This window comes from Schistocerca americana, chromosome X (assembly GCF_021461395.2).
Source record: "Schistocerca americana isolate TAMUIC-IGC-003095 chromosome X, iqSchAmer2.1, whole genome shotgun sequence".
NCBI lineage: Eukaryota > Metazoa > Arthropoda > Insecta > Orthoptera > Acrididae > Schistocerca > Schistocerca americana.
Window position 1 is genome coordinate 924782864 of NC_060130.1, and position 20741 is coordinate 924803604.

A 20741-nucleotide genomic window follows, 5' to 3' on the forward strand; every position below is an offset into this window, starting at 1 on the left:
CTCCCTTACTAATTTAAGTGTCTCATTTCCTAATCTAATTCCCTCAGCACCACCCAACTTAATTCGACTACATTCCATTCGACTACATTCCTCTATCCTAGTTTTGCTTTTGTTGATGTTCATCTTATATCCTCCTTTAAAGACACTGTCCATTCCGTTCAACTGCTCTTCCAAGTCATTTGCTGTCTCTGACAGAATTACGATGTCATCGGCGAACCTCAGGGGTATGTGCACTATAACCACAGCCACACCACCTCACAATATCTTTTGCGCCAGCTGCGCTGCCACAAGCAACCGGCCTATATACACTCCTGGAAATTGAAATAAGAAAACCGTGAATTCATTGTCCCAGGAAGGGGAAACTTTATTGACACATTCCTGGGGTCAGATACATCACATGATCACACTGACAGAACCACAGGCACATAGACACAGGCAACAGAGCATGCACAATGTCGGCACTAGTACAGTGTATATCCGCCTTTCGCAGCAATGCAGGCTGCTATTCTCCCATGGAGACGATCGTAGAGATGCTGGATGTAGTCCTGTGGAACGGCTTGCCATGCCATTTCCACCTGGCGCCTCAGTTGGACCAGCGTTCGTGCTGGACGTGCAGACCGCGTGAGACGACGCTTCATCCAGTCCCAAACATGCTCAATGGGGGACAGATCCGGAGATCTTGCTGGCCAGGGTAGTTGACTTACACCTTCTAGAGCACATTGGGTGGCACGGGATACATGCGGACGTGCATTGTCCTGTTGGAACAGCAAGTTCCCTTGCCGGTCTAGGAATGGTAGAACGATGGGTTCGATGACGGTTTGGATGTACCGTGCACTATTCAGTGTCCCCTCGACGATCACCAGTGGTGTACGGCCAGTGTAGGAGATCGCTCCCCACACCATGATGCCGGGTGTTGGCCCTGTGTGCCTCGGTCGTATGCAGTCCTGATTGTGGCGCTCACCTGCACGGCGCCAAACACGCATACGACCATCATTGGCACCAAGGCAGAAGCGACTCTCATCGCTGAAGACGACACGTCTCCATTCGTCCCTCCATTCACGCCTGTCGCGACACCACTGGAGGCGGGCTGCACGATGTTGGGGCGTGAGCGGAAGACGGCCTAACGGTGTGCGGGACCGTAGCCCAGCTTCATGGAGACGGTTGCGAATGGTCCTCGCCGATACCCCAGGAGCAACAGTGTCCCTAATTTGCTGGGAAGTGGCGGTGCGGTCCCCTACGGCACTGCGTAGGATCCTACGGTCTTGGCGTGCATCCGTGCGTCTCTGCGGTCCGGTTCCAGGTCGACGGGCACGTGCGCCTTCCGCCGACCACTGGCGACAACATCGATGTACTGTGGAGACCTCACGCCCCACGTGTTGAGCAATTCGGCGGTACGTCCACCCGGCCTCCCGCATGCCCACTATATGCCCTCGCTCAAAGTCCGTCAACTGCACATACGGTTCACGTCCACGCTGTCGCGGCATGCTACCAGTGTTAAAGACTTTTTTTTTTTTTTTTTTTCAAAAAAAAAAAGTGTGTTAAAGACTGCGATGGAGCTCCGTATGCCACGGCAAACTGGCTGACACTGACGGCGGCGGTGCGCAAATGCTGCGCAGCTAGCGCCATTCGACGGCCAACACCGCGGTTCCTGGTGTGTCCGCTGTGCCGTGCGTGTGATCATTGCTTGTACAGCCCTCTCGCAGTGTCCGGAGCAAGTATGGTGGGTCTGACACACCGGTGTCAATGTGTTCTTTTTTCCATTTCCAGGAGTGTATAATGGGAACTGCGTGACCTGTGCATAGACATCTGGTGCCACACATCTCCAGACTGTTAGTTCAATTCTGCGTATAATTTTAGGAAAACAGGGATAGGCATGCATCATTTTCCCAGCAGTCCCTGTCTTATCTAGAAGAAAACTGGACCATATTGATCAGGATATCTCCAGAAACCTACCAAGCTGTTGTCGATCCATGTCACATACAATCGCTACTGTACTGCGTCACAAAGGCGGTCATCTTGTTATGACTCTTTAGTGAATACGATTTACAAACAAGCCGCAGAGGCTATATCGGTACACACTGTGCGTCTAGTCTGAACAGCAGGGCTGGTTGCAGGTGCTGTTCCGGCGGCAGGTGAAGGGCTACCCCGAGCGCGTGCTGCTGACGCTGGCGTGCGACCTGTTCGGCATCGCGGGCTACTACGCGCTCACACTCACCGAGGCCGCCAAGTCCGGCATACAGCTCCTCGTTGGCGATCCTGCTTATCTTAAGGTACAGTCTCGACTGAAACCTAGATGTGCACTACAATAACCACGTTACGCCATAGTATGTTGCACCTGTCTTAGAAAGGAACAGAAACATTTTACTCAAATATCTTCAGAGCCGTTTACCTGTTTCTCTGTTATATGCACAGTACCGGAGAACTGACGCTGATGAGCGCTATGGATATCAGCGCAACAGCAAAAATTTCTTAAGTAACAGTAATCGGTATGTTGTCCTCGACGTCGAGTGTCAATCAGAGGCAAGGGTATATTCATGAGTGCCGCAGAGAAGTGTTACAAGTCTGTTGTTATTTTCTACATACATAAATGGTCTGGCGGACGGGGTAAGCAGCAACCTGCGGCTGTTTGCCGGTGATGCTGTGGCATACGGGAAGGTGTCGTCGTTGGGTGACTGTAGCAGGATACAGAATAAGTTAGACAAAATTTCTAGTTGGTGTAGTGAAAGCTAACCAGCTCTAAATGTAGAAAAATGTAAGTTAATGTAGATGAGTATGAAAACCAAACCATCATGTTTGAATACAGTATTAGTAGTGCGCTGCTTGACACAGTCACGTTGTTTAAATGTCTGCGTGTAACGTTGCAAGGCAGTAAGAAATGGAATGAACATGTAAGGACTGTAGCAGTTGAGTGGCCGACTTAGGTTTTTGGGCGAATCTTAGTAAAGTGTGGTTCATCTGTAAAGGAGATCACATACAGACCACTAGTGCGAGTCATTGTACATACATACATTAATCCTTGTTCCATAGATTATGAATACGACATTTCGTAATGATGTGGAACGTGTCACTTTAACATAAGTTTTCTTTATACAAAATAATATATATTTTTTTACAGTTACTACTTCATATCTAAGAATTTCTGTTGAGTAGAAGGAGTTATCATTCAGAAATTCTATTAATTTTCTTTTAAATGTTGCTTGGCTATCTGTCAGACTTTTAATACCATTTGGCAGATGACCAAAGATTTTTGTGGCAGCATAATTCACCCCTTTCTGTGCCAAAGTGAGATTTAATCCAGAATAGTGAATATCATATTTTCTTCTAGTGTTGTAGCTATGCACTTCGCTGTTATTTTTTTAATTGGGATGGGTTATTAATGACAAATTTCATAACTGAATAAATGCATTGCGAATGTACTGTGAATATCCCGAGTTCCTTAAATAAATGTCTGCAAGGTGATCTTGGGTGGGCTCCAGCATTTATTCTGATTACACGCTTTGGTGCAATGAATACTTTCTCTCTTAATGACGAACTGCCCCAAAATATTATGCCATATGAAAGCAGTGAATGAAAATAGCCATAGTAGGCTAATTTACTGATATTTTTATCACCAAAATTTGCAATAACCCTAATAGCATAAGTAGCTGAACCTAACCGTTTCAGCAAATCATCGATGTGTTTCTTTCAATTCAATTTCTCATCAGTGCACACACCCAGAAATTTTGAGTATTCTACCTTAGCAACAGTCTTCCATTCATGATCTATATATATCAATGGTGTTATGCCATTTACTGTATAGAATTGTATAAACTGTGTTTTCTCAGAATTTAGTGAGAGTCCATTTGCAGAAAACCACTTAATAATTTTCTGAAAGACATTATTTGTAATTTTCTCAGCTGATTCTTGCTTCTTGTGTGTGTTTACTATACTTGTATCATAAGCAAAAAGAACTAACTTTGCATCTTCACGAATGTAGAGTGACAAGTCGTTAATATATATTAAGAACAATAACGGACCCAAGACTGAACCCGGTGGAACACCTTTTATGATACCTCCCCAGTTAGAGGACTCTGCTGGTTTTTGTAGACTATCTGTACTGTTAATTTCAACCTTCTGCATTCTTACAGTTAATTATGAATTAAACCATTTGTGCTCTACCCCACTCATACCACAATATTTAAGCTTATCTAGAAGAATTTCATGATTCACACAATCAATAGCCTTTGAGAGATCACAAAATATCCCAATGGGTGATGTTCGGTTATTCATTACATTCAATATTGTTCAGTGAAAGCATATATAGCAATTTCTGTTGAAAAGCGTTTCTTTGTTCAGTACTGTTCAAGTGTTTGCGATCCCCATCAGGTCTGATTAACGAAAGACACCGAAATAATTCAGAAGTGGGCTCCTATATTTGTTACCGAGAGGTTCATGCAAGACGCAAGTATGACGGTGGTGCTTCGAGAACTCAAATGGGAATCGCTGGAGAAAAGGTGACGTTCCTTTCGAGGATCACTATTGGGAAAATATAGAGAATCGACATTTGACGATGGCTGCAGAACATTTCTACTGCCGCCGATGTACATTTCTCATTAGGACCATGAAGATAAGATTAGAGAGATTAGGGCTCATGCGAAGACAAATAGACAGTCGTTTTCTTCTCTCTCGATTTGCGAATGGAACAGAAAAGGAAATGACCAGCAGTGGTACAGGATACCCTCCGCCACTCACTATACAGGGGCTTGTGGAGTCTGTACGTAGATGTAGATGAAGTGAGAAAGTAGGTCAGGGGTGATCCTCCGCTTTCCACTCCACTCACAACTGTTAGTTCAATTCTGCGTATAAATTTAGGAAAACAGGAAAAGGCAGGAGGCACTATTTTCCCAGCAACCCTTGTCTTATCTACAAGAAAATTGGACCAGCTTGATCTTCCGTAAGCTCTGCAGTTGGTAGAAAGTTTCTCTCTGTGTTATCTGAATCACCCACGCAAACTCATGTGACCGCGTTCGTGCGGGAGAATGCAGTCGGAAATACAAATATTTCACGATACAGAGGTGGGAGATGTTGACTTACAGATTCTGATCATCAGAAAGTGGGGAATGTCCCACTGTTAAAACTTAGACCTTTTGGGATTCGATAATGTAGTATAAGAATGTGATACTTTTGATGATGATGCTTCCGTCCGTTAGGAACGTTAGGTTAGCCAATCCAATCGGCGCAGCAAGTGGGCTATATGGTGACACCACATTTCACTCTTCCCGAGTTCTATATTTCTGGATCAACAACAGGAAAAAACAATACATACAAGTGCTTTATAGCAGCTCATCCCAAACATCGATAAAATATCTAGGGATAATGTAACGGAATGGGATGATGTAATGGTTCAAATGGCACTGAGCACTATGGAACTTAACATCTGTGGTCATCAGTCCCGTAAGGACATCACCACATCCATGCCCGAGGCAGGATTCGAACCTGCGACCATAGCAGTCGCGCGGTTCCGGACTGAGCGCCTAGAACCGCTCGGCCACCGCGGCCAGCTGGATGATGTAAAATAATAATAAAAAATCACTTGTAACGAGCGCATTTTTCTGCCGCGGATTTATCAAAAGAATATTTCGAAAGTACAGTGCGGCTGCAAACAACACCATATACAAAAACAATATGTGACGTACATGAAATGCATTCGCAGCTGAAAATAAGGATAAGCATCAGCTGTATAATGGAACGACTACAATGAAAATTTATGCCGGACAGGGGCTCGAATCCAGATTATCTGCTTGCTACGAGCGGTCGCCTTCCCTTTGGACTATCCCAGCACGATTCATGGCTAGACCAAAACTGCATGCATGCTTGTTCGAAGACACGTTGTATCGAACTTCTGAACAACACGGGCACAGCAATAGCGTATTTATCTAGCGACACCGGAAAGCAACTTTCAATTAAAATGTCTCCGCTGCACGGGAATACACATAATGGATGTATGAGTACAGTTTGTAGACAGTTGAGCGACGACATATGGAAGTTTGGGTCTGGATGTGTGTCGTACTCGGATAGCCTAATAGTAAGACGACCGCTCGCGATAAGCGGGAAATCCGGGTTCGAGCCCCGGTCCGGCATAAATTTTCATTGTCCTCGTTCCATTGTACAGTTGATTGCTGTCCATATTCACAAGCGTGCATACATTTCATGTGCGACGCAAGTGGTGAGCTAGACCCAGGTCGAATCAGCGCGGCGGATTAACGACCGTGGGCCGGTACATTGGACAGCCTATATGTGGTCTTTAGGCGGTTTCCCACGCTTATTTAGAAAATGCTGGGCTGGCCCCGAAAATCCACTTCAGGAAATGCGACACCCAATCAATTAAAAGAAGATAACACACAGGATAAAGTTTACACGATGCACTCACAGATGGCTCACACGACATTCCTCCCTTATGTTACCCTTTCGAGTGTGATGCCAGGAAGGGAATCCGGCCACAAAGTTAAGAATTAAAATGAAATTTTAAAAATCCTGAAAAATGCGGTCAGGATAGATGCAAGGGAAACAAACTAAGAAAAAGAAAGGTTTCCGAATACACTGAAGAAAGAAAAAATCGCAACACCAGTTAATAATTAATGAAGGATAACGAAATTTCAGAAATACATTTGTCCAGGTAACATATTTAAGTGGTTAACGTTGCAAGACCACACGTTAATGTAAGCGCGAGATAAGCCATTGCAAATGTGACAGGCTGGTACATTAATAACCGGTATGACCCTCCAGAATGCTGAATGCAAGCATGCAAACGTGCACAAATTGTGTTGTAATGGTGCCAGATGTCACTTTGTGGAATCGAATTCCAAACCTGTAGCACTTGATCGTTCAATACAGGGACGGTTAATTGTGTTTGTGGACGACGATGGTCTCGCGGTTCTAGGCGCGCAGTCCGGAACCGCGCGACTGCTACGGTCGCAGGTTCGAATCCTGCCTCGGGCATGGACGGGTGTGATGTCCTTAGGTTAGTTAGGTTTAAGTAGTTCTAAGTTCTAGGGGACTGATGACCACAGCTGTTAAGTCCCATAGTGTTCAGAGCCATTTGGACGACGATGGAGTTGTCATGAGATGGTGTACGATATGTGCACGATTGGAGAGAAGTCTGGCGATCAGGCAGACAAAGGCAACATGTCGACACTTTGTAGAGCATGTTGGGTTGCAACAACGGTATGTGGACGAGCGTTATCCTTTTGCAAACACCACCTGAAATGCTCGTCATAATTGGTAGCTCAACAGCTGGAATCACAACACTGACATACAAATTTGCAGTCCGGGTGTGTGCTAGTGCTGTCATACGTAATCGCACCCCAGACCATAACCCCAGGTTTATGTCCAGCGTGTCTAGCACGCAGACAGGTAGCTTTCAGGCCCTTAACTGGCTTGCTTCTAACCAACACATAGCCATCACTGGTACCGAGGCAGAACCAGCCTCCACAATGCTGTCCAACGAGCTCTCTCCCGACACCACTGAAGTTGCAAATGGCCGTGGTTTTGGGTCAGTGGAATGCTTACTACAGGGTTTCTGGTTCGGAGCTATCCTTGAAGTAACAGATTTTTAACAGTTCGTTGTATGACTGTGATGTCAACTGCTACTCAAATTGCTGCTGCAGATGCAGAGCCACACGCCCAACACGCTCCATCCCGGTAGCGCCATGATACCGTCTTCTTACGACCGTACATTTTAGTGACCACCAGTGCCAGCAAACATGCACGGGTGGCTGCATTCCTGCCAAATCTTTGTGCAATGTCACAGAAGGAACATGCAGCTTCTCGTAGCCCTATTACACGACCTCGTTTAAATTCAGTGGGGTGTTGATAATGGCGTCTTTGTCGCCGTAAAAGAATTCTTGATTAACATCAACTCACCATGTCTAACTTTAAAGGGAACTAACGATCACGAACGTTACAGCGTGTATTTAAAGCAAACCTGATTGGCATCCTCATAGTGGCGCTACTAGTGCCACTCTTAGGCGACAGGGGCGGAATTTAAACAGACATCATCTTTCAGATGCAGAAACACACCTACCAACTTCTGTTTATGTCACACAACTGCTTATTGGTGTTGTAATTTTTTTCCGTCAGTGTACGTGGCTCTCCGGATGGTATGAAAACAAGAGGTCGAAATATTTGAAAACCGTACTGATAAATTTGTAACCGACCTATGAAACCTGTATCATAGTGTCTCTACATCTAAGTTTACGTTTACATCTAGGGGAGAATGCGGCAATGTCGGCTGGCTGAAGTTTTTGTTTTTTACTTTACTGTGCAATTGTTATGGTTAATCTGAATATTAATATACTACGCTCTTACCTCAAGACCTGTTCTATGAATAGCACACTGTAATGAAATCTTCGTGAACGCAAAGTGAAATGCAGCCAGTCAGTTGCAGAAATTAAAGTTCTATTCAAACCTCTTGACCTAGATTTCGACGTCTTTAAATCTTCTTCGCCGGCCGGAGTGGCCGACCGGTTCTAGGCGCTACAGTCTGGAAGCGCGTTACCGCTACGGTCGCAGGATCTAATCCTGCCTCGGGCATGGATGTGTGTGATGTCCTTAGGTTAGTTAGGTTTAAGTAGTTCTAAGTTATAGGGGACTGATGACCTCAGAAATTAAGTCCCATAGTGCTCAGAGCCATTTTTTAAATCATCTTCCTCAGAAAGTTCAGTGATTTCATTTATAACAGTTAACATTATACACATCTTAAAATATGGGTACACAAAAGAAAATTGAAAAATAACTCACTTTTATACATTGAATAAGTTACTCTTACTGGTTACATAATGTAGTGGATGTACGTTAAAATTGTAGCTATAAGGCAACATTGAAACATAAAATCTGTCTCCATAATAGTAAAACCATACCAATCATTGTAATCGTCATTAGGCAGTACTTCGCAAATGTAACTAGTGATTTGACGTCACACCTATGTCTGTCTTGTCAAGAAAAGTTTCAGACATGAGAGGGCAGTTTTGTACGCTCGGGATGTCTGCGCAAGATTATTAAAATATCACTAAAATGGTTTTAAACCATTACAACATTAAACCCGTAACACAGAAGCAAGGTATTCAGTGACCATATGATAATACGAAGACATACCATATGGCATTTTATTAGGTTATCGCCTAATTCTTTTGTAAACCAATGAATTACGTAAACTGTAAAATAACTTCAAGTACATGATGTGTGAGTGAAAGTAAGGGCGAGGGGAGACGGGAGGAGAGAAAATAAACGAGCAGGTATCCTAGATACCTCCAGGCCGATACTTTTGGCAAGATAATAGAGGTGCTTTAGTCGTACAGACGGGAATGAAGGTGTAACTTTCGTCTTCTCCTACTTTCCTGCTAGTAAACTGAGGAGACAAAAGTCATGGGACACATCTTAATATCGTGTCGGACCTCCTTTTGCCGGGCATAGTGCGCTAACTCGTTGCGCCATGGACTCAACAATTCGTTGGAAGTCCCCTGCAGAAATATTGAGCCATGCTGCCTCTACAGCCGTCCGTAATAGCGAAAGGGATGCCGGTGCAGGTGTTTGTGCACGAACTGACCTCTCGATTATGTTCCACCAGTGTTCGATGGATTCATGTGGGGCGATTTGGGTGCCCAAATCATTCGCTCGCTTGTCCAGGAGGTTACTGAACCTATTCGCGAACAGTTGTGGCCTGGTGTCAAGGCACACCGTAATCCATAAAAATTCCATCGTTGTTTGGGAACACGAAGTCCATGAATGGCTAGAAATGGTCACCAAGCAGCCGAACATAACCATTTCCACTCAATGATCGGTTCAGTTTGATCGGAGGATCCAGTTCATTCTATGTAAAGACAGCCCTCATCATTATAGAGCCACTATCGGTATGCACAGTGTTTTGTTGCAGCTTGGGCCCTTACCTTCGTGGGGTCTACGCCAAATTCGAACCCAATAGTCAGCTCTTTCCAATTGAATTTGGGACTCATACAACCAGGTCATGGTTTCCCAGTTGTCTAGAGCCCAACCAATATGGGAAAGAGCCCAAGAGAGGCGCTGAGGGCGATGTCGTGCTGTTAGCGAAGGCACTCGCGTCGGTCGTCTGCTAACATAGTCCATTAACGCCAAATCTCTCCGTACTGTTCTATCGGATACGTTCATTGTACGTCACACCTCGATTGCTACGGTTATCTGAAGCAGTGTTGCTTGTCTGTTAGCACTGATACCTCTCCGGAAACGACGCTGCTCTCGCTCGTTAAGTGGAGGCCGTCGGCCACTACGTTGTCCGTGCTGAGAGGTAATGACTCAAATTTGGTATTATCTGCACATTCTTGACACTGTGACTCTTAGAATATTGAAGTCTGTAACGATTTTAGAAATGGAATGTCCCATGCGTCTATTTCCAACTACAATTCCGCGCTTAAAGTCTCTTAATTCCCGTCATGAGGCCATAATGACGTCGGACACCTTTTCACATGACTCACCTATGTGCAAATGACAGCTCCGCCAACGCACTGCACTGTTGTACCTTGTGTACGCGATACTACCGCAATCTGTATATGTGCATATCGATAACCCATGACTTTTGGAATCTCAGTGTATTACCACCTCCGATAATATGTTGATAATGTAAATGATTCAGTTTAGACGTTTACTTACACTTTGTGTTTATAAGATTACCTTTCGGTCTTTGGTACAGAGTGTACTTATGAAAGTCTACAATTTTTACTCTCACATTTTTACTCGTTTTATATAATAATTGTCTCTAATATTTTACTAACTCTCTCATCCTACCCACCCCGACCCCTTCTCCCCTCCCAGCTCCACCTCCCTCTCTTACAAATGATATACCTCAAGGTATTTTACAGTTTAGCGAATTAAATGTTTTTTAAAAAAACGTTTTTCGGGTGATAACCTAAAAAAAATGCCATATGTTGCGTTTTCGTATTGTCATATGGTCACCAATTACCTTGCTTCTAGGTTATTGTTTCAATATTCTTATGGTCGGAAGCTATTTTAGTGATATTGTTTCATACTCTCGGGCACGCATGCCGCGCATACAAGTACCGCCCCCTCTGTTTCGAAACTTTCCTTAACACAACAGACATCGGCGTGACGTCAGATCACAAGTTACATTTGTCGAGTACTTTCTGACGATCAGCATGGTTCGTATGGTTTTCTATTACGGAGGTGCTTTCTTTCATTGATGCCTGATGGCTACAATTTTAACATACGTAGAAAATACACTCCTGCAAATTGAAATAAGAACACCGTGAATTCATTGTCCCAGGAAGGGGAAACTTTATTGACACATTCCTGGGGTCAGATACATCACATGATCACACTGACAGAACCACAGGCACATAGACACAGGCAACAGAGCATGCACAATGTCGGCACTAGTACAGTGTATATCCACCTTTCGCAGCAATGCAGGCTGCTATTCTCCCATGGAGACGATCGTAGAGATGCTGGATGTAGTCCTGTGGAACGGCTTGCCATGCCATTTCCACCTGGCGCCTCAGTTGGACCAGCGTTCGTGCTGGACGTGCAGACCGCGTGAGACGACGCTTCATCCAGTCCCAAACATGCTCAATGGGGGACAGATCCGGAGATCTTGCTGGCCAGGGTAGTTGACTTACACCTTCTAGAGCCCGTTGGGTGGCACGGGATACATGCGGACGTGCATTGTCCTGTTGGAACAGCAAGTTCCCTTGCCGGTCTGGGAATGGTAGAACGATGGGTTCGATGACGGTTTGGATGTACCGTGCACTATTCAGTGTCCCCTCGACGATCACCAGTGGTGTACGGCCAGTGTAGGAGATCGCTCCCCACACCATGATGCCGGGTGTTGGCCCTGTGTGCCTCGGTCGTATGCAGTCCTGATTGTGGCGCTCACCTGCACGGCGCCAAACACGCATACGACCATCATTGGCACCAAGGCAGAAGCGACTCTCATCGCTGAAGACGACACGTCTCCATTCGTCCCTCCATTCACGCCTGTCGTGACACCACTGGAGGCGGGCTGCACGATGTTGGGGCGTGAGCGGAAGACGGCCTAACGGTGTGCGGGACCGTAGCCCAGCTTCATGGAGACGGTTGCGAATGGTCCTCGCCGATACCCCAGGAGCAACAGTGTCCCTAATTTGCTGGGAAGTGGCGGTGCGGTCCCCTACGGCACTGCGTAGGATCCTACGGTCTTGGCGTGCATCCGTGCGTCGCTGCGGTCCGGTCCCAGGTCGACGGGCACGTGCACCTTCCGCCGACCACTGGCGACAACATCGATGTACTGTGGAGACCTCACGCCCCACGTGTTGAGCAATTCGGCGGTACGTCCACCCGCCCTCCCGCATGCCCACTATACGCCCTCGCTCAAAGTCCGTCAACTGCACATACGGTTCACGTCCACGCTGTCGCGGCATGCTACCAGTGTTAAAGACTGCGATGGAGCTCCGTATGCCACGGCAAACTGGCTGACACTGACGGCGGCGGTGCACAAATGCTGCGCAGCTAGCGCCATTCGACGGCCAACACCGCGGTTCCTGGTGTGTCCGCTGTGCCGTGCGTGTGATCATTGCTTGTACAGCCCTCTCGCAGTGTCCGGAGCAAGTATGGTGGGTCTGACACGCCGGTGTCAATGTGTTCTTTTTTCCATTTCCAGGAGTGTATTTTGTAATCAGTAAGTGTAAATAATTCATTGTAAGGTAGTGAGTTATTTTTCACTTTTTCTGTACACCTATACATTAATTGTATACATATTAACTGTGATAAGTGTAACCACTGACCTTCCTGAAGAAGATATTTTAAAGATGTAGAAAACTAGGTTAAGGGATTTGAATAAACCTTTCATTTCAGCGTCTGACTCGCTGTATTATATATTATCCTCGCGAAGATTCCATTCTACAGTTGTTGCATCCAACCATGTTCAAGATTTTACAGTGTAATAATTTTTAATTCTTATTCATAGCACTTAATTACATTGGAAATATAAGAGCTCCAATTACAAGGGTTGCAGAAAGTGTCTTGTAGTCTCTCGGTCATTGTCTTTTCTGTGATAATATCTGTTTTTATGATATCCTGCGCTGACAATAATAATATAACAAGTATGCCTGGGAACGTATCGTTACTATTTCAGTTCAGTTCTCCAATGTTTAGCTCACTGTTTTACAGAGATCCCAAATACAGTACAAAATATTCTCCCGATTAATGCCTCCACCAAGTGCCCAGTCATCTTCAAATGAGACATAATGAACTTTTCAGTCTCTTCTGTAGACCCTTTATTTCCAGTAAATTCCGATTTCCTTCGCCGATTTGTAACTAGTTTTAGATGGCCACCCTTTTGCCTGTTTATTTTATTTTGGAACACCCCAGACTTCTGCAACTCTCTATGAGATTTTATTTTGCCTGCTTTTAATCTCTTCTCTTCGGTGGCGATACTTTTCTTTCCTAATTGTTGAAAACCTTTCACCTGCATTCCTCGCAGTCATTTTGTTAGACATGACCTTACTCACAATCATTTTCATGCACTCTTCATTTTATTTTCTTCTTAATTTTCTCTCAGTTTCCGGAATTTCAATCTGAAAAGAAGTAAGAAGCGGAAAATATAATTTAAAAATTACTCTTACCGATACTGAAAGACAATAGGGTGGCCGGTACTCCACGGCAGACCAGCAATAGGATGTAGTCATATTGCACGTTATTTTATAGAAATTGTCATGAAACGTATGTTAGATGTCAATCTTTCCAAAACATAGAGAACTGAAATATAACAACGAAATAATCACCTTAAAAACGGATACCACAGTCCTCAAAATATCTTCCATGCGCTAAGAGCTACAGCAACACCAGCACGCACTCACAATGGAAACTGCCCACTGCATCCCTCTAATATTTAGTGATAAGATGGCCCATTGGACAGTCCGTCAAACACTGAATACAAATCAAGCAGGAAGAAGGTGTAGTGAACTGTGAAAAAAGAAGCGAAACAGAAACAGCATACGGTTCAAGTTTAGTATGTGCAACAAAGAGCGAGTTTGAACAGCCACGGCGTCGTGGTTGTGTGGTTACGATGCTGAACTGTAAAGCGGGAGATCGCTGTTCAGATCTCCCTTGTGCCCGCCCCATTTTTTTCACAAATTTATGAACTGTCCGTCCGTTCATTGACGTGTCTCTCCTCCTCCTGTTTTCTTGGCGTTTGTCATACTATACATTGATAATAGAATATGAGTCATGTGGTAAGAATAAATTACCGTCGCAAGTAAATGCGATGAGTGGTGAGAGCAGGCGAGATGAGGCGTAGACCTCTCACAGAAATTATAACAACAAATAAACGGATGTGAACTATGTTAAAACAAAGGATTTCGAGAATCAACACTTCAAAAATGGAACGCAAGAGTGGTAACATGTGGTGTTTGTGCAGAACAAACAGGAGACACGTACGTCTGGAGTTCCCTTCGTTACACCTCGCTGTTACAAACGAACGTTATACCACGACACTGACACAGATCTGAATAAAGCGAACAGACATATCATTGACCTGACGGACAGTTTGTAATTTTTTGAAAAAAAAAGTGAGGCATGAGGGAGACTTGAACACGGATCTCTCTCTTCGAAATCCAACACAGTGACTCCATAACCACGACGCTTCGCTGTTTCTATTTTGCTTCTTTTTTCACAGTTCAGTACACCTTGTTCCTGTTTTCATGCTTGATGTGTGTTGTTTTTGACGGGCTATCCACTAGGCCATATTGCCACTAAATTTGATAGGGGTGTATTGGGGAGGTTTCCTTGTCAGAGCAGACAAAACACTGAAGAGACGGAGAAAATATCCAACTCCATTTCACATGGATACATAAGCTTTCTTCTGCTTACTGTACACTTCTGCCATTTTCAGGCGCAAAAAGATATCGTAGTATTGGCCGGTACTGTAAGCCAGCCAATACTGCACGACTCTCCGCTATATTTCGCAAGCCACCTTATAGTGTATATCGGAGGGTTCTTGTCCTTTCCCTCCCGTTTACAATCACAAACTGTGTATGGGAAGGACTGTCGATTAACCTCCGTTCGAGTTCAGATTTCTCTGACTTTTTCATCGTAGACATTTCGCGAGACGTATGTCGGAAGAAGTAATTTACTGCCCGGCTCTTCTCGGAACGTACGCTCTTGACATTTCAGCAGTAAACCTATTCGTAATACACAATGCCTCTTTTTCAGCGTCAGCTAATGTAATTTGCAGTACTGCGCAACGCTCTCATACTGACTGAATGATTCCGTGACGAAACACGCACTCTCATTTGGATGTGCACTATCTCTTCGGTTAACCCAAATTGGTAGGAGTCCCCGACTGATCAAAAGTACTCAAACATTGGTCTAACGCACGGCTTTCCGGGTGGGAAGGAGCGCCGGTCCCCGGTACGAATCCGCCCGGCTGATTTGTGTAGAGGTCCGGTGAGCCGGCCAGTCTGTGGATGGTTTTCAGGCGGTTTTCCATCTGCCTCGGCAAATGCGGGCTGGTTCCCCTTATTCCGCCTCAGCTACACGATGTCGGCGATTGCTGCGCAAACAAGTTCTCCACGTACGCGTACACCACCATTACTCTACCACGCAAACATAGGGTTTACACTAGTCTGCTGTGAGACGTTCCCTGGGGAGTCCACAGGGGGCCGAACCGCACAACCCTGGTTCGGTGTGGGACGGCGGGGGGGTGAAGTGGACTGCGGTAGTCGTCGTGGGGTTGCGGACCACTGCGGCTGCGGCGGGGACGGAGCCTCTCCGTCGTTTCTAGGTCCCCGGTTTAACATCCACTCAACAACTCTAATCGTGAAGGGAAAAGAAAGAATACCTGTCTAAGAATGTGGTGGTGACCTTCAGTGCCTGGTGAAAATAACATAACTCAAATATTGGTCGAAAAAGTGTTTTGTAAGTAATAGGTTTCGTGGAGAAGTTAGCTGTTCCTGAGATTCTCCCAATGAATATGAGCCTGACGTCTGCTTCGCCTACAAATTATTTTATGTAGTCATTCCACCTCAGGTGTCTCCGGATAGGTATTCCAAGATATTTTACTGTAGTTACTGTTCCCAGTGACTTTCTGGCAGCAGGATAATCAAACAGCAGGTGAGCCCTTCGCGTATTTACATTGTAATAAGTAGGTACTAAACTGTCTTTGACCATCTTTTAGTGAAACGCTGTTGAAATTTAACAAACCAATATTTTATGCCAACGGCAACTATTCTATTGTGTCCACCATACGTCTCATGGAAGAAGCGTAAGAACAAAGTTGGTTAGATTACGGCAAGTATGGAGGTACGCAGTGATATTCAGAATGCTCTGCTTGCTAGTGGAAGAGGTAAAGAGAGGGGCAAGGAACAATAAGAAGTAATCTCCAGCATTTGCTATATACATTGCATTGAGGAGTATTCATGTGGGAGGAGAGGAAATGTAAATTCTCACTACAAAGAATAACTGTAAACCTACTATACTGCGGGATGAAACAGAACCTTTAATCAGTATCTCAAAGTGGCTCACAACGTCTGGGCGTGAACTAGTAACTAGAGGCAGGGAAAATCTATGACACGATAGATATTTGAGTGTAGTTTACATCTTTCACTCTCAGAATGTACTGCATCGTATTTCCAGTGTGAAGTTACGCTAGCAACATGTATCGCTAATAAGAGCCCTGAAGGTACTATGTCACACTCTAGTTGTGAAAGAAGGAAAGAATATTAGCGTTTAACGTCCACCCAACAACTCTAATCGTGAAGGGAAAAGAAAGAATACCTGTGTAAGAATGTGTGGGGGGGGGGGGGGGTCCTTCAGCGCCTGGTGGAAATAAATTTCTGAAGATCCGGGCATGGTCGCCAGATGAAACATTCCTTTCATCTATCCTTGGACCTTCTGCAGCGTAGTACAGTCTTACTTGCGGCCGCGGCAAGAATCCACTCAATCTCGGCGCTGAGCGGCGCGCGAGACCAATTACGTGACATATTGCTCCCCAGATTTACTCGGAAACGTTTATTGGCGGACCCGGATTAATTCTCTGTAATACTACGCTGATAAAATCAGTCTTAATAATGGTCGTCAGGCTCGCTTTGACCTGTGAGACAGGGTTAATCTCCTCACTGCTCCAAAGCCAGTAATTACAAAGCCGATGTCTCTAACACACGCCTGTGTGGTGGTGCTCGTGTCGAGGATAAGACAGTTCGAATGCTGGCAGCGGATGAAATTTTCACTGATAGTATTTGGCCAACAAGGGAAGAGGTGGTGGCGTAAAATTTCTGATCACCGGTATTTGCGCCAGTGTCTTGGGTTAAATTCCAAATGAAGCGATAGCATGTGACACCGTTGATTGGGGTCTGTCGGACAGGGACGTTAAGGTTAGCGGACCTCTTGTTGCTTTTCGAGAGGAGTGGACAGTGTACGCACCAGGTTTCACCCTCTGTCCTCTCTCAACATGACACTACACTACAGATAGACCATTACAGTCACCAATACTTAACATACACACTTCCAGACACAGCCTTCATATTTCTCGACAGAAAGGTGCCTGCAGGCGCGGAGAATAGAGGAAAACCTCTCCAATTAGGCGACTGAACATGCCCTTCAGGGTCTCCCAGCCATTCATGACATACGACTTGGCGTTTTACTGGTCAGTAATTAAAGTCACGTAGATATCCAATTACTCCTAGAAAGATTTAGATCTGGCCAGAGGACCGGATAATGTACACCACTACCAGATCGTACACTGCCTCTAGCTGAACCATAGCAACTTTGGCCGATAATCTCAATGCAACTAAACGCGAATACAGTTTAAAATCGAAATGTTCAACAAAAACCGACAACTCAAATTTTTTCTGCAAGCAAATGAAATTTATTAGCTTCAATTAAAACTCAACAACTCCACTTCATTCTGAATATAAGTGGCATTATCAGAATAGGAAAAAAGCGATCTTAAGCAGATAATTAAATACAGAATTATAAAAAATTTAAGAACTTTCTATCAAACTTCTTAAACATTATCAGAATTTTTCTGTATGTAGTCTCAATCGTATTTAACATAAAAATTTTTACGAAGTGATGACTTAACTACCATCTTGAGAACTGAGAACAGTGAAAGACAAAGAAAAATATCCTCAGGGAATAAATTATAAAAAAACTGCTATTGACTTAATTTTAAACATTTTTAGAAGGAATTAACATACATCATGTAGTATCGTAAATGCATCTAATAGTGTACAACACTGTTGCATCGTCCATAACATTCTTATTTTCAAATCTTTAGTTAAAATATATTATGTACAACCTAAAACGTACGTAACAGCAAATACATTATGTACTGGCTAACAAGAGAATAAGAAGAGAGACTAGATCGTTGAACGTACCACGCTATCTGTGATAGTAAATGAAACAAAGAGCCTGCACAGCACCGTAAACATTATATACACTAAAACGACTATATAATTATTTTCATTACAGTCATTAACTGCAAACAAAGATTTGACTTCGAAAAAGAAAGGCAAGTAACAAATGTTTGCTCTTAGTTAACAGATAATGAAAGCAATATGATTATTCGAAATAGTAAACAGTCGTAGTGAATATACCATGTGAGCTGTACTTGAAGTCAAATGTAAAACGTAAAATACAGGGTGGGGCAAATAAAAGTGGCACAGAGAACAGAGTTCCAGGGTGCCAAGAAACACAGCAGACGAAAGGAAATATAGTACTAACCTGACTATTGCAGATGTTGGAAGTGATCAACATTCATGTCTTGACACTTTTGGGCCCTGATCAGTAAGTTGCTGAAGGCAGATCGAAGCTGGACTCCGGGAACTGCTGAAGCCTCATCCGAAATGTTGTACTGCTGTTCTTGAAGACTATGAGGGTTGTTGCGAAACACTTTAAACTTGAAGGCTCCCCACATAAAGTAATCGCACAGAGACAGATCAGGTGTCCTGGGTAGGCAGGTAGGGCCTCAACCAGACCGACCTCTGCTATCAACTCTGTCAGGCGCGAAGATTGTGTAAATGGGCTTCAAGGTTCGGCCGGCTGTGTGGGCAGTTGCTCCAGCCTGTTGGAAGTAACTGTAGATCCTCTCCTTCTCCGTTAATGCTGCCATAAATGGTTTCCAAATGTTGGCTATGTAACGCGCCGAAGTCAGTGTCTAATGCAAGAAGATGGGACCAGTATTTCGGCATGCAGGCACTGAGCATCAAACCCCTACATTCTGATCGTACAACGGTGTTTCGTGGAAGTTAAGCAGATTCTCCGCTGCCCAAAACCTGTAATTCTTTGAGCTGATATAACCACTCAGGTGAAACCAGGATTCATCAGACATAAAGAACAGGTCCATGTCCCAGCCATTCATTTTTATCTCAGTGAACAGCCACTCACAAAACCTGAGGCGCTGAGGATCGTCTGTTCGTTGTAATGCATGAACAACAGTCACTTGGTGGGGATGCACGTGCAGGTCCAGGTGGAGTATTCGTCTGATTTGCTTGTCTCTTGCGACGGGCGTCTGGTTGATTTGGTAGAAATCTGAAGCATTTTCTGGTGAACTGCGCCACATTTTCTGGTGTGAGGGCACGTTTCGGAATGTTTCTTGACTTGTTCAAAACATCCTGTCTGACGCCGTATTCGGAATAAGCGAGCATGGAACTATTTGCCAGCACTGTGGCACCATTGAACTTCTCAGAATACAACTGACCACGCTGTTTCCAAGGCTTTTTTGTCACGTAACTTTCCACAACGAACACCCGCTGCTCCACTGTATCATCGTCCCCTTTGCACTCCTCCACTCACACTGGCACAGCCCGCACTACGCTTTGAACCGATGTGGATCACGTGGCAGGCATACACGTGGTGTTCTCGTCACAGGGTGTGGTTGTATGCATACATTCACGTCCAATCGCATCCACTAGTCCGGACCACTTTTATTTGCTCGACCCTGCATATATACAACATACTGGGTAACTTGCCCAAACAGTGAAGATATTTGTACTCTGGGTGACACATGACCGACACGTACTCACAGTTACAGCAATAGTAAATGCTGTGTCTACACGAAAATGGCAAGTTAAACAGTTACAGAATGTGCCACTTCGTTCATCGAACACCACCTCTAGCTAACTACAGAATCCACGATGAAGTATAATGCGTCTTCCCATCAAACAAGTGTACTCTCGCGAAATCACAGCATTCAGCAAGAAATATCGAAAAAGCAGAATTCCACGCCCACACACGGGAGTCCCATTCGGATTCTTTCGGTTTTCTGTACTACAAGACATAACTTGTTTCGTCACGAAGGTTTACTTACTCCCTACTTCAGAAAATCAGTTACTTTCTAACACCAACGCCACCCCAGACAACAAAAGACTTCCCGAATGAGATTTTCACTCTGCAGCGGAGTGTGCGCTGATATGAAACTTCCTGGCAGATTAAAACTGTGTGCCCGACCGAGAGCCGGCCGAAGTGGCCGTGCGGTTAAAGGCGCTGCAGTCTGGAACCGCAAGACCGCTACGGTCGCAGGTTCGAATCCTGCCTCGGGCATGGATGTTTGTGATGTCCTTAGGTTAGTTAGGTTTAACTAGTTCTAAGTTCTAGGGGACTGATGACCACAGCAGTTAAGTCCCATAGTGCTCAGAGCCCGACCGAGACTCGAACTCGGGACCTTTGCCTTTCGCGGGCAAGTGCTCTACCAACTGAGCTACCGAAGCACGACTCACGCCCGGTACTCACAGCTGTACTTC

General features: G+C 44.8%; 1 protein-coding gene across 1 annotated transcript in view; it reads left to right on the forward strand.

Annotated features, from left to right (window-relative positions):
• The window catches only part of LOC124556403, a 692955-nt gene that overhangs the window by 340587 nt on the left and 331627 nt on the right, over positions 1–20741 (forward strand). The window contains exon 4 of the mRNA XM_047130364.1: positions 2115–2270. Within this exon, the coding sequence (XP_046986320.1) occupies positions 2115–2270 (156 nt within the window). The remainder of the gene's footprint in view (positions 1–2114; positions 2271–20741) is intronic.